Source organism: Sus scrofa, chromosome 18, assembly GCF_000003025.6.
Source record: "Sus scrofa isolate TJ Tabasco breed Duroc chromosome 18, Sscrofa11.1, whole genome shotgun sequence".
Lineage (NCBI taxonomy): Eukaryota > Metazoa > Chordata > Mammalia > Artiodactyla > Suidae > Sus > Sus scrofa.
The window spans coordinates 8,837,072-8,851,703 of record NC_010460.4 but is presented as its reverse complement, the minus strand read 5'-3'; the positions used below and the strand labels follow the sequence as shown (position 1 = coordinate 8,851,703).

Sequence of the window (14,632 nt, the reverse complement as noted above, 5' to 3'; positions counted from 1 at the left end):
GCCATGTACTGTGATTTTTGGTTTTCTTCATTCTAGAAATTGAAATTGAATTCAAATATTTCATTGACATATATATATATATTTTTGGTCTTTTTGCCATTTCTTGGGCCGCTCCCGAGGCATATGGAGGTTCCCAGGCTAGGGGTCTCATCGGAGCTGTAGCTGCCGGCCTACACCACAGCCACAGCAAGGCGGGATCCGAGCCGCGTGTTCGACCTACACCACAGCTCACGGCAACGCCGGATCTTCAACCCACTGAGCAAGGGCAGGGATTGAACCTGCAACCTCATGGTTCCTAGTTGGATTCGTTAACCACTGGACCATGCGGGAACTCCTCATTGAAATATTTGAAAGAAGAACTTAATAAATATTGTGTGGATCTTGATAGTACTTTATGAGATAGAAAAAATCACGTTGTATGTGATAATGGTTTATATGGTAAAATTACTATAGTATTTTTTGCATTAACAATGATTTGTTATATATGATCATTACAGTGCTTGAACGTAACATGGAAAATTCCAAATGTATTTATTAGTTTAAGAATTTTATTTACACTTCCAATAGAAGTGTTACTCTTTCAGTTCCTTCGAATTTAGATTAATTAAAAAAAAAAACTATCTAGAAACTACAGTGAATCAAAACCGGTTGTCAAAAACACTTGGGGAGTTCCCGTTGTGGCCCAGTGGGTTAAGAACCTGACATAGTGTCCATGAGGATGTAGGTTTGATTCCTGGCCTCGCTCAGTGGGTTAGGATTCAGTGGTGTTGCAAGCTGTGGAGTAGATCACAGATGTGGCTCGGATCTGGTGTTGCTGTGGCTGTGGCATAGGATGGCAGCAGCAGCTCCAATTCGACCCCTAGCATGGGAACTTCCATATGCTGCAGGTGTGGCCCTAAAAAGGAAAAAAAAAAAAAAAAAAAAAAAAAAAAAAGAAAGAGGAGTTCCCATTGTGGCTCAGTGGTTAATGAATCTGACTAGGAACCATGAGGTTGCGGGTTCAATCCCTGGCCTTGCTCAGTGGGTTAAGGATCTGGCATTGCTGTGAGCTGTGGTGTAGGTTGAAGACTCAGCTCGGATCCCGTGTGGCCGTGGCTGTGGTGTAGGCTGGCAGCTGTAGCTCTGATTTGACCCCTGGGAACGTCTGAGGGTGCAGCCCTTTAAAAAGAAAGAAAGTCATTGTAGATGTAGTTAGTTAAGTAATATTTGTTTATGCTGGAGTAGGGTAGGCTCTTAATCCAATAAGAGGTATTATAAGAGGAGAGAAATTTGGAGACAGAGGAAAGGATGATGTGAGAGAAAATGGTCATGTGCTGACACATGTAGAGATCGGAGTGAAGCATCTGTAAGCTGAGAAATGTCAAGAACTGCCAGCAGACAGCGGAGACTAGAAGAGGCAAGGGAGGATTCTCCCCTACAGGTTTCAGAGGGAGCATGGTCCCTCCAACACCTGGATTTTGAAATTCTAGCCTCTAGGACTATGCGACCATACATTTCTGATGTTTCAAGATACCCAGTTTGTGACACTTTGTCGCAGAAGCCCTAGGAAACTGACGCAGGTAGTATACCAGAGACATTCTGTCTGTCGTGCAAGTGGCTAAATATCTAGAAGTGCATCTGCTCGGTCATAACAAACCTGTATTTTTCGTCTTAACAGCTCCTCCAAATTGCCCTCCAGAGTGGCGGCGTCATTTTACTTTCCCACCAGCCGTGCATGGGAGCACGTGTCTTTTTGCTCTGGGCAACACTGGACATTAATAGATATGTGATTTCCCCCCACCCCGGCCCCATTTGATGGTTAAAAGGAAGTCTTTAAAAAATTGTATTCCTTGATTACTCATGAGATTGAGTTTTCCCCCCATATGTTAATTTTCTATTTGATTTCTCCTGGAGATTGTCATTTTCTAACATTTGCCCATTTTCCTGTTGTGTTATCTGTTTTAGTCCCACAGGTTTGAAATGTTTTTTTATGCAAGAGATGATCTTATTCATTTTAAACTCTACCTAGTATAGGAAGAATTTTAAATATCAGGAATGTTTGTTAGGTTTGATTGGCTGTCTTTTCAGCTTCTAGTGGGATGATCAAGTGATATTTATTTGACCTATTGATATGAAGCACCTGTAATTGTAAGAAATTTCCAAAGCAGAGTAGTTAAATATTTTATGGGCAGGAGGAAGGATGCCGATATGGGGCTGTTCAAAACCTGTTGAGAGGGCTGCCGGGCTAGAGCAGAGGGTAGGCCTAAGGTAGTGTGATGGTCAGCTTTAGAAAAACTGGCTGAAGCCGTTGTGATGCTTTATGTGGGAGAACAGAGTTTGAGCTTTATTGTACAGGCACGATGAAATCACTGCAGAATTTTAAGTAAAGGACTGTAGAATTTAAGAAGATTAATACGATAGGGTGGTAAAGGAAGAAGAAAATAAAAGCAAGAAGAGCACTCAGATACCAGGGATGAGACAAAGATAGCCTTTTGTCATAATGATTCTAGTAAAGAAGAAAGGAAGGTAGGTAAGCACGCTGATGTGACAATGATGAGGTGAGATTTAGGAAGAAGATCTTTTTTTTTTTTTAATTTACTTTTTTTTTGTTTTTTAAAGTTTATGGAAGTGTAGTTGATTTACAAGGTTTGATAATTTCTGCTCTACAACAAAGTGATTTGGTTATACATATACACACATCCATTCTCTTAAAAAAATTTTTTTTTCACCCGTCCATTCTCTTTCGGATTCTTTTCCTCCATAGATTATCACAGAATATTGGGTGGAGTTCTCTGTGCTATGTAGCAGGTCCCCGTTGGCCAATGATTCCACATACCTCAGTGTGCGTATGACAATCCCAAAGCCCCAGTCCACAACCCCCACAAACCTGCCCCTTTGGGTAGCCATAAATTTTTCAAAGTCTGTGAGTCTGTTTCTGTTGTGCAAATAAGTTCATTTGTATCCTTTTTTAAGATTCCACATGTAAGTTATATCATATAATGTTTGTCTTTCACTGTCTAACTTCACTGAGTATGATAATTTCTAGGTTTATCCTTGCTGCTGCAAATGGCATTATTTTATTCTTTTTTATGGCTGAGTAATATTCCATTGTATATGTACCACATCTTCTCTATTCATTCCTCTGTCAATGGGCATTTAGGTAACTTCCTTGTCTTGGCTACTGTAAGTAGTGCTGCAGTGAACATTGGGATGCATATATCTTTTCAAATTATTGTTTTTTTCCTGAGAGAAGCAACAGGAGTGGGATTGTTGGATCATATGGTAGTTCTAGGAAGAAGGTCTTCATAGGGAAGGCAGGTTACATAAATTCATGCATAAATACTAGCAAGTCAGACTTGGGGAACTTGTCAGGAGGGCTAAAGTGGAAGATAACTTTTGGGTTTTACATAATGTCCAAGTTGTGCAATGTTAATTAGGAAAATAGAAATAAGAATATATAGAGGGCTTTTTCTCTGGGCAATGATGTACTATTGATGGACGCCTGAGAGAAAGCACACCTCATCAACTTTTATCTCGCTTTCAATTGACAATGTCAAGGAGAGTGATTTTTGGATTGAAGGTGGCATATAGGCTAGAGCAAATATGACAACTGAAGACTGTTCACAGTGGGTGAAGAAATTGTAGGAGAGCATCTGTCTGCTCTGGGTGAACCGTACCCCAGGAAACAGAGGATTTTTAAGGATATCTCTGAATCTCTAATGTTGACCTTGGAGAAAGCTTGGATAATGTGAACTTAAAAAAAGGTGTGTGTGCGTGCGTGCACGCAAATGAAATTCCAAATTTCAAAAAATGTAGATTTCACAAACTGCACATCAGTGATCTTAATGTCATCTCAGGGCAAGATCCTAGGGTAATATTTTAAAGGGATGACTTGTAGGCTCCTGGAAGAGGGGGTAAGGATCATTAGGACTCTACATGGGTCACGTGAAAAATTGGCTGACCAGTTTTCTTCTTCATCAGTTGACATAACTACTAGATTAAGGAGCACTGTTGGATGCAAGAAGCAGCAACAATCAGGAGGTACCAGAAACCCAGCTGGAGCAAGGACAAGGAGGAAACAAACAAAGAATATTTAGCCCGGAGGGCAAAGGGCTTAGAGAGAATATGATGGCTGACGTCAAGCATGAGAAAGACCATTATTTGGAAGAGTGATCAGGTGTTTGTGGGCTGCTCGAAGGCTAGTGGGTAGGATTACAGGGACCCACGATAGGACGCAGTATAAGGAACGTTTGGGGTCTAACCACTTACACCATCTAGTAGTGGAACAGAGTGCTTTCCCAGTGGGTGAGTCTCCCTTCCTCCTCCCCCATCACTGCAAATGTGCTAGCAGAAGCTGCTACGTCACTTTTGGGGAACTGTTGTAGAAGAGATTCATGCATTTTTGTGTGGATAGCTCTCAAGTCCCTTCCAATTTTGAGCTTTTATGATCTTGGGACAGCTTAGGTGAGAATGGGAAGGGTTAGGTTGCAAATACAGAGACTCTGATGCTGTAGCTAACAGGGTGGAAGGAATGGGAAGAAGACAGAGGGAAGAAATGTAGATCATCTGTTTAAGAAGAGAAAATCATGAAGTCATATAGTCTAGAGGAAGAATCCACTGTTTTTCTAGCCCCCCAAACCAGGTTCACCCTCAAACTCTTTAGGGCTGTCTAAGAACATTGCATTTCAGAAGAGGCCTCAAATCAGTGTCTTTCACAGGGTTTGGGGGGGATGTCTTGAAGGAGGAACATTTCAAAGTACAATTCTAATGGTATTCAGAAAAGGTGAGGAGTGTGCGTTTGGGTCCCTTCCCGCGGCAGGACTGCTGCGGAGGACCATGTGGGAGGGCACATCACTGGAAGCAGGCTTAAGGCCCCGGCCAGGAGAAAAAGTGAAAAAGCTAGAGCAAGAAAGGATGAAATAATGGAAGAGAGAAGAACTATAAGGACAAACTGAGCATGAACCTTTACTGTCACTGTCAATGGCAGCTGCCAGGGCTGCCAAAGGCCTGGGAGGCACCTCTTTCAGCTGGTTCTCAGGGGTGGGGAGAGTTGGGAATCGAGAGACAGAGGCTCTACTGCTGGCTGTGCCCCAACTTCCGGAGTGACCTTGTGGATGTCATTTCACCTTTCTGCCTTCTCCCTACTGTCAAAGGCAGGCATACTGCTAACCTAAAAGTGCCCTGGGTTTTACCAGAGAAAAGAGCTCCCGAGGTTTAAGACATTGTCTGCACGGGTGCGAAGTGCCTGCACTTGTTTCTGATTTTTCGCAATTAAGGGAGGGAGAGCAGGTAAGAGGAGGGTAGAAAGAAAGGTGAAAGACATCGTGGCCACAGTCGCTTAGCTCTGCCACATCGTCCTAGGCCACCTGGGGCCGGATCTGGCAAAGGGGACATGCCTCCAGCTCGCGACCAGCCGGGCACGCAAGAACCGAGCAGACATTCTCGGGCTCCGGGGAACCTTCAGCAGGTCCCATTGCAGCATCGGGGACGGAAAGCGAGGCACGCCCCTCCCCCACTAGATGGCACTGAAACGCCTCGTTAGCGATTTTCAAAATGCAGGAAGGAGGAAAAAAGACAAAAAGAATATGGTGGAGGTGCGCTCATTTTGGCTCGCAGGCCCCGTTGTGCAAAGCAGGGAGCCGGACCCTCTCTCTCTCTCTTTTTTTCCCCCCCGGGGCAGCTCTTTACCCGGCAATGTGGGGCCCTCGGCTTTGGAACTGGGTGAAAACGAGGGGTGAGCGTTAGAATGAAGAACCCAGGTTTTCAGGCTGGGAGGGGCTCCCGGCCCTTGCGGCGCCGTCTCACGTGAGCGGGGCGGTGTGTGTGGGGGGATGAAGCGGGGCTCGCTTGGGGCCTGCTCACTCAAGGTCTGGGGTCCACCGTCAGTGTCTTCCAGAGCCCTCGCAGAGCCTAAATCCAGCCGCCGCCGGGATAAGGACGGATCTCGCACAGAGGTTTCATTTAACCCCCCTTCCCCTTCTCAGAGCGCAAGGCCCCGGGCGTTTTCAAAATGTCTATGAAGCACCTGCCTCCCCTCTCAATGAAAATTCTATTCCTCTTGTCTGGAAAGGATCAGTCAATTTTCTTTTTTCTTTTCCTGCTGAAGAGGGAGGTAGAGGTGGGTGGAGGTGGGTGTGTGTCCGGGCGTCTGGCGCTGGCATGGGGCTGGACCAGGGCTGGCGGTGACAACCCCACCGACGAGTTCAGCCTCGTGTGGAAACGCCTGTGGCTAGTAAGATAGCGCCTGTGGCTTTCTGGGGAAAACAAAGATCAAATACAACCCAGAACACCAACTACTGAAACTGGGGACGTGGGGAACTTCCTCCACCTCTTTGATGCCGGCTCTGCAATAAGCAATCTTTTCTTCAAAGGACTGTGGAATATTTAAGAGAATTTTCCACTACTGAAAAGAGATGAACAGGCGATGGAGACAACATCCCTAAATTTATAATAATGCATGTAAACATGCTACATACTACATATATGTATATGTGCATAAATATGGATGTGGTTGGGCACATACCTATCTAGACACCATTGACTTGCCTGGTCAAAGAATAAGGCTTAGATATTTTGTGCCCGGGAAATGGTGCACTTTATCTTTAAGGATGCTAGAAAAATAAGAGATGAGGCTCACGTTGCACGGATGACATCACTAGCTTTTGGCTGCGCGCTCCGTGTTCTCGTCTGTGGGTTTTAGCCAAGGCTGCAGCGCCTGGCGCCCGAGCGAGCGAGCGGGCTCAGCAGCTGCTTCCTCCGGCTCTCGCACCCGGGAGATGCGATTTCCCAAGCCCCCCGGACGCAGCCTGGGCTCTCGCTCCCCGGCACTGGCCGAGCCCGCGAGGCCCCGGGGCCGCCGCAGCTAGAGGAAGAGGCAGGGAGGGGAAGCCGAGCGACCCAGCCTCCCTCCCCCACCCTCACCCCGTTCACCTCAGCGACCACCGCGCCGGGAGCCTGATCGTGGACCGCCAAGGCTGGGACGGGATTCTCTGCACGCTGCCGAGTGAGCCACCATCTCAGCCCCTGGGTGGGCTGCGAAGAAAATGGTGCAATCTGAGAGCGGCTGACCCCAGTTGGGCAGATCAGACGGGGTACTAGCTAGAGTAACGGGGCTCAGGTGGCAGGAGAAGGGGCGGATTGCTTTGAAGGGCCGGAGCCGCTGTTTTTCTGGGCACTTGCGGCACACGGGCAGCATGTTCCTGGGGTTACCTGGGAGCCAGATGAAGTGAGGCAGAGGCGTCGCGGGAGAGGCGGCTCTGAAGGTGGCCGGGGTGGACACTCCAGGAAGAAGATGGCACTGGGGAAGGCGGCGTGACGCCCTAGGGGCTGGCTGCTGGGCGGGCAGGGCGCCGGGATCGCGCGACCTGTCCATGGTGTTGAAGGTGCCGTGCGCCGAGCTCCGCGCGCCGCGAGCTGCGCGCCCTGCCGGGTGCGCCTTCCTCGGCGCAGCCAGCCTCTCGCGCCCGCCGGCTGCCGCCCAGTCGCCGAAAAACCCCAGCCAAGGTTCGTCCGGTACCGCCGTCCCGGTGACTGCACCGTCGGCCAGAGGGGCCGTCTGAATGGCGAAGTCGGAGGCAGACGACCCGGGAGCTCGTGGAGAAAGGTCGGCCGAGACCGTGCGCCCACTGGTAGCCCGCCTCTGAGCGCAGCGCGCTGGGCAGACGGAGCAAGGGACCTTCTGGTGACCAGAGGACAGAGATTTTTAAAAGACCCGGCTCAGAGAGGAAGAATATTTCTTCTCTTGCAGACCGGAAGGGGGAGAGTCTCTGAGAGGGAGACCCAGGCGGGACTCAGGGCAGCTGGTCTTGGCATCTGGAGGTTTCCTTCACTGGCCGGCCGCATAGCGGGTGTTTCAGTTCATCCTGTCGCCGAGCAGCTCCTCCTGAAAGACCCCCCAACCCCACCCATAAGAAAGACAAGCGAGTGGTTGCTGTCTCCACCCTGCACACAAAGGGAGTCTAGGAGTCCCACCGCAGCAGAGGGCACTTGGTGTTTAGTTTCTGGCCCGAGGGCAGCGGCGCCAGAAGCCGGGCTGCGTGCCGACGCGGCGGGTTCGGAGCGGCAGCTTCCTGCCGGGCAGGGAAGGGGCGGGAGGCGGCCGTGCCTGGCTCTCCACCGCCTGAGGCAGCACCTGCTCCGGAGAATGCCCAGGGGCTCGCTGGAGCCTCTCCGAATCAGAACTTTTTAGGCTGCCCGCCCCCATCCCCGCAGTCCCCGGGCTGCGCCCCAGCAGGCGGGGGCCGAGGGGGCGCCGCCGCGCGAGTCCCCCTTCTGCCCCCCTCCCCTCCTTGGCTCGGCCGCCCGCCGCTTTGTTCCGGGCGCGCAGAGGGAAGGCGAGTCTGCGGCGGATCATGCCCATGGTGTAGCCGCGAAGCGGAGGCATGGCTGCCGGAAGGTTACTGCTCTACACCGGTCTCTCGCTTGCGCTCTGCGCCCTCGGCATGCTGGCCGTGGCCATCTGCTCAGACCACTGGTACGAGACGGACGCCAGGAAGCACAGGGACAGGTGCAAGGCCTTCAACACCCGCCGGGTAGACCCTGGCTTCATTTACAACAACAACAACAACTTGCCGCTCCGGGCCAGCCGGTCGCGCCTGGACCGCTGGGAGGGCAAACTCCTGCGAGCCCGGAATCGCCGGCAGCTCTTCGCCATGAGCCCAGCGGACGAGTGCAGCCGACAGTACAACTCCACCAACATGGGCCTCTGGAGGAAGTGCCACCGGCACGGCTTCGACCCCGAGATCGCGGCCCTTATTCGGAAAGGTAAGCGCTAGAGGCGAGGCGTGGCGCTGCGGAGAGCCCGGTGCCTCTAGGCCCGGCCGCCCTCTCCTCCCTATCAGGTCTCTTGATTTCAGCAGGGCAGGTTATCCAGGCTCGGCTGAGCCTCGGAGTGGCCAGATCTTGGCTCCTAATAGCTGGTAATGGAGGCTTCCTTCTGTCTACACTGCCTCTTGTCTTGGCATTTGTCTGGTGGGATTCCAGTGGAACCTCAGGGTCCATGGTTTTTACCCCGGAAAATGCTCCAGTAGTCTCTGAAAAAGATGGGGGTCTATAGCGTTGTGTTGCTAGCAGTGGAATCCCTTTAGGAGTGATATGTTGAGGTAGACAAAATCCTAGTTTTAACCTTTGTTTTAGACGTTGAACTGATTCATCAAGGGAAATGGGGGGAAACAGAGAAGGCCTTATTCATGCCAGAAACATTTGCTAAGTGCTATCCCAGGCTTGAGGCAGGCATTGGTCATGTAAACATCAATCAGTCACAGCCCCTGCCCTATTGCAGCTCAAAACCTATGGACCTGTAGCATCACACCACAGTTCTTGATTCCTCTTTTTGAAAAAATGGTTGACAAAAGTATTTATACACATTGAATATTAACAAGATCTAATAAGCACACAAAAAGCAGTTCTTCCAGTAAGACCAAAGTGGGCACTTCAGGGAAAAAAAAAAACCCACTCTTTTCAGAAGATTTGTATAAAAAACACCCAGAGTATACCAAAACAGAAAACAGACTGCCTTTGCTAATGGTTTGAAATGTATTTGATATTTTAATAAGCTCACATACATTTTTAAAAGTCTGCTCATCTGATGCAGTTTGTAAACCTTGCATGATTTATACTTTGGGGACCATCTTGTTCCATCAGCCCACTGGAAGATTGTTTGGATGTATATTAACATTGTTCTGAAGATGGGAACATGCAGCCTGGAAGATGTGTTGATGATAGCTGCATCCTAGAAGATGTGGTGCAATTCTGAGGGTCTTCTTCCCCTCTCCCCTTTCATTTTCTTCAACTATTAAGTAATGATACCAAGGTGGGAACGATGTTGTAATCTGCAGAGTCTTTGCGGCCAAGATAAAAAGCAATTTTCTGGTTGCTGCTGTTTTAAAATTTTGTTGGTGAGAATTGATGTTCTTTGATTTATAAAAATGCTGAAATGGATCAGAAAAAAAATCATTAATTTGAAAAAAAGGTCAATTGCTTAAAAAAGACAAACAGTGGGTATGGCCATTCAGATTTAGGTGAGGTAGGTCAGAAAGAGAATCCATCTTAATGTTTGTTTTGTAGCTTCTGTAGAATGACTAGGGATTTTAGCTGATTTAGTTAAGAGTGTGTTATTATTACAAACATCACAACTGCTTTATGGTTAGATTCTTATTAGAGCAGAGCGACCCATTTGGGAGCTCTACAACTTTGTTGAGCTGTACAGGATACTGGAGAATTCCAGAAGAGAGCAACCTGGGCTTGGATTTGGAGTAAGCAGAATAGTTTTTTAACAATACGTGACTTTGTAACAGTGTTCAGATTCTCAAATTCATAAAACATTATTTTATCCATCATTTTCTGCTTTCATTAAAATTGAATGGTAGGAAGTTAGCTGAAGTGTGAGAAAGAATTCATGTTAATGTTGACTGATAAATACTTGTAGGACTTACTGAAGAACATTCTTGAATTTTCTTCCTTGAATGTCTCCTGGAACAAGACCGGCATCCTTCTGTCTGGTATTGCTCAACCCCACTTAGAAAAAGGGGAATGGAATTCATGGCTTCTGGTGGTTCACTTGAGAGCTTTGCTTCCGTATTGCTCTGCTTGGCAATCCGCTAGAAAGGGTGACTTGGTCTGTGCACCAGAGGGATTGGTTGCCATAGTGACATGTTCTTCCGGTGAAGCTGGAAACAGTGACAGGGAAAGGAATAGGGGAAGAATGTGCAACATTTTGACTTTGTATTGACTGATTTTTAATTGAAGCAACAGAAAATGGGTGCAGCACAGCAGGGGGATTGAATACACTGATACCTAGACTTGGCAGGGCATTGTATTTCACTTGAACTAATGGAAATGCTATTCCCCATCACCCAAAATACAGCAATCACTGTCAGCTGCAAGCACCTGCTTACCATGGCCGTTTCTAGTCCATTTGACATTCTTGTTAGGTATTATTGAGATAGATGGCTTGCCAGCCTTACAAATCTTGAGAGATGTAAGGTTACTATCTTCATTTTTAATCTCAAAACATAATCTTTGAAAGCCAGTTCTGCTTTTTCTAAGCAGAGATGGACACATTTTGGAAATAGGTGCATCTTATATTAGTAGAATTCACCAGCAATTCCAATAGCATATAGGATATAATCTCGACTTAATGTTCTTCCTCTGTACACAAATTTTAGACGGACGTTAAAAAAAGATTTTTTTAAATATAGGACATCTTAGGGAAAGATATTTATCTCATGGTATTCATTAGCAGTCTTGAAAGATATCTTAGGCTTTTGAAACATCTTAGAATAAAATTCTGGACACGTGTTAGGCAGGGGGAAAGGGAAGGCAGAGAAAAGACTGTTTAAAATATGTCAATATTATGGGAAAATTAGAGATTTATCTAAATGATCATATAGCCCTAGAGAACTCAATCATTTGTTAAATCAATGTTCATTACATTAGAAAGTGCTGTTTGTGCATTTTATAATAAAACCGCATAATTAATAAGAAAGTCAAATCTATATCTGATTTGAAGATAAGTTAGATCCCTGTTATTTCTGAAATCCATTTCTTCAGTGGTCTGCTGACATGACTGTACCCATAAGAAGGCATTTCCGGTCACCGTGTACTTATTTGTTTGTCTTATTGAACCATAAGTTCCTGGAGGGCAGGAAAGATAACCGTTTGTAAAAATAAATTCACCAGATGCTTGGTACTTGGGAAATAACTCATACAAATTAGGTTCACAGAAATATATCCGCCAAGACCTTATTCTAGTTGTAGGAACACTGTGTAGGAATTCAAATAAAGGATTAGTAAGAAAATCGTGATTTAAAAAAAAAAAGAACCAGTGTGCCTCTCAGGGCAGGTTAATATTGCAATAGATGCTACATAATTTAACAAGGACGATTTCTTGAGCAAAAGATTTGCTAAAGAATAAGAGTAAAACAATACATTTTTGGATTACATATGACTGAACAGACACATATCACCCACAATTATTACTTTTCACATTAGATAAGATTTTAATTATTCCCTTCTTGGAGGTGGCGTTTGGATGGGGGAGTGTAGCAAGGATCAGTAACCCTTGAATTCCCAGGTATGTCAGTAATCAAGGCCTCTTGTCATCTTGCCTTTCAACCTCATCCTTGTCTCCCTAGTGAGTCACTGCGAGCACTGGGGACAGATCAGTGACAGGATCAGTTTCTGAAATCCAAGAGCCTTCTAGACCCTTAGGAAGAGCAGCTACAGGTAGAATTTTATTTCTGGGAACATTAATATTCTTTGGTTAGTACATAAATGTTATATTGATTTGGTTTGAAAATAAGTAGACCTTCAACTGAGACTCTAAGAACTATTTTTAATTATTTGAAAATAGGCCTTATCATAGAATTTGACTTAAATGGTTTCCATGATCATGGAGTGGTGGCCAGTGTTCTGAATTTTATTTTAATAAAACATTGCGTATATTCACAAATTAATAATGTGCTCAGCCAATAATTATTGCATATATATTATGGGATGGGCACATATCACTAGAATGAAAGGAGAATAAGATCTGGTCCCTAGAATCCCCATAGTTAGTATCGCAGAGAATAAGGGACAAGCATGGAATAATGAGAGTGACAGAGACATGCAGAGGAACACAGAGGAGGTGGTGTAAGGTTGTGGGATGAGGTCAGGCGGGAGGGAGTTAGGGAGAGTCGCCCTAAGAAAGTGAAATTTGAACACGATTTTCATGAAGTTTAGAGGTGGATGAGGAAGAAGGGCATTTCAGGCAAAGAGGCCAGCATATGCACAGCCATGGAGGTGTGAAACGGCAGTTTGGCCTTGTGAGTGTTGATTGTTGGGGTGAGGGAGAGGAGCAGATCAGCAGCTGGGGAACGGGCCAGGGCCAAGTCCAGGAGCTGCTGAGCTCCGATGCCCTGGAGCAGTGCTGCCCACAGGGTGGCCGCTAGCTACAAGCAGCCATGTAAACTTAAAAGAAATAAAAATAAAAAAACTGCTTCTTTAGTCACATTGGCCGCATTACAAGTGCTCAATACCATAAGGGGCTAGTGGTCATTATTTCAGAGAGGGATGATTAGAGACCATTCACACTGCAGAAAGTTCTGTTGGACAGGGGTACTTGGAACCCATAGCCTCAAGAAGAACCAGCCCATACTTGGTTTCAGATGATGGTAATTAAACATGATAACTTGGGCCTAAGTTTAAGTATGTTACTCTACACTTGAAGAAACTTGCTACTTGAATGCTTTGGCAGAAAGTTTTAGTTTATGGTCACATCTAAATCTGTATTTTATTTGTTTGTTTATTTATTTTTAGGGCCACACCCACAGCATATGGAGGTTCCCAGGCTAGGGATCCAATCAGAGCTGTAGCTACCAGCCTACACTACAGCCACAGTGACGCAGGATCCGAGCTGTATCTGCGACCTACACCACAGTCCATAGCAACACTGGATCCTTAACCCACTGAGTGAGGCCAGGGATCGAATCCATGTCCTCACGGATGCTAGTCAGATTTGTTTCCGCTGAGCCACGACAGGAACTCCTATTTATTTATTTATTTATGGCTATATCAGTGGCATGCAAAAGTTCCTGGGCTCAGGATTGAACCTGAGCCACAGCAGTGACAATGCCAAGTCCTTAACCACTAGGCCACCAGGGAACTCTCTAAATCTGTATTTTATTAATTTTCCGTATTAGACTCACAGAATTCTCACACGATCTCTTCTCTCTTTTCCCTCTCTTGATTCCATGAAGATAACGTGCAAAGTTGACTGGGTGGGAAGATTAATACTAATCATCACCAAACTTGACGGCTGGTACTCTTGTAAGGGTTTTACATACATTAACTAATTAAAAATATGTTTTAAATTAAAGTACAGCTGATCTACAATGTTGTACAGCAAAGTGACCCAGGAATACACGTATATACATTCTTTTTGTCATGTTGTCTTCCATTATGCTCGGTCACAAGAGATTTGGATATAGTTCCCTGTGCTGTACAGTTGTACCTCATTGCTTATCCGTTCTAGATGGAATACTTTGCATCTACTAACCCCAAACTCCCAGTCCATCCCACTCCCTCCCCTTCGGTAACCACAAGTCTGTTCTCTATGTCTGTGAGTCTGTTTTTCTTCTTTATATAGATTCGTTTGTGCCATATTTTCGATTTCACATATAAGTTATATCATATGGTATTTGTCTTTCTCTTTCTGACTGACTTCTCTTAATCTCTAGTTGCAGGCATGTTGCTACAAATGGCATTATTTTGTTCTTTTTTATGGCCAAGTAGTATTCCATTATATAATATATATATACCACATCTTCTTAATCTGTTCATCTGCTGATAGACATTTGGGTTGTTTCCATGTCTTGGCTATTGTGAATAGTGCTGCTATGAACATACAGGTGCATGTATGTTTTTGGATTGCAGTTTTGGGCAGACGTATGCCCAGAAGTGGGACTGGTGGATCATATGGTTGTTCTATATTTAGTTTTCTGAGGCACCTCCATATTGTTTTCCATAGTGGTTGTACCAATTTACGTTCCCAACAACAGTGAAGGAGGGTTCCCTTTTCTCCACACTCTCTAGCATTGGTTATTTGTAGAATCATATTAGCCAACTGATTTTTATAAAAATGCTCTGAGGTGGGCATTATTATTATTATTTA

At 45.9% G+C, this 14,632-nt stretch overlaps 1 protein-coding gene across 1 annotated transcript in view; it reads left to right on the top strand.

The window, feature by feature from the left end:
- TMEM178B (transmembrane protein 178B) overlaps positions 8,224–14,632 on the top strand; it is a 403,444-nt gene continuing 397,035 nt past the window's right edge. The window contains exon 1 of the mRNA XM_003484004.4: positions 8,224–8,742. Within this exon, the coding sequence (XP_003484052.3) occupies positions 8,361–8,742 (382 nt within the window). The 5' untranslated portion in view covers positions 8,224–8,360. The remainder of the gene's footprint in view (positions 8,743–14,632) is intronic.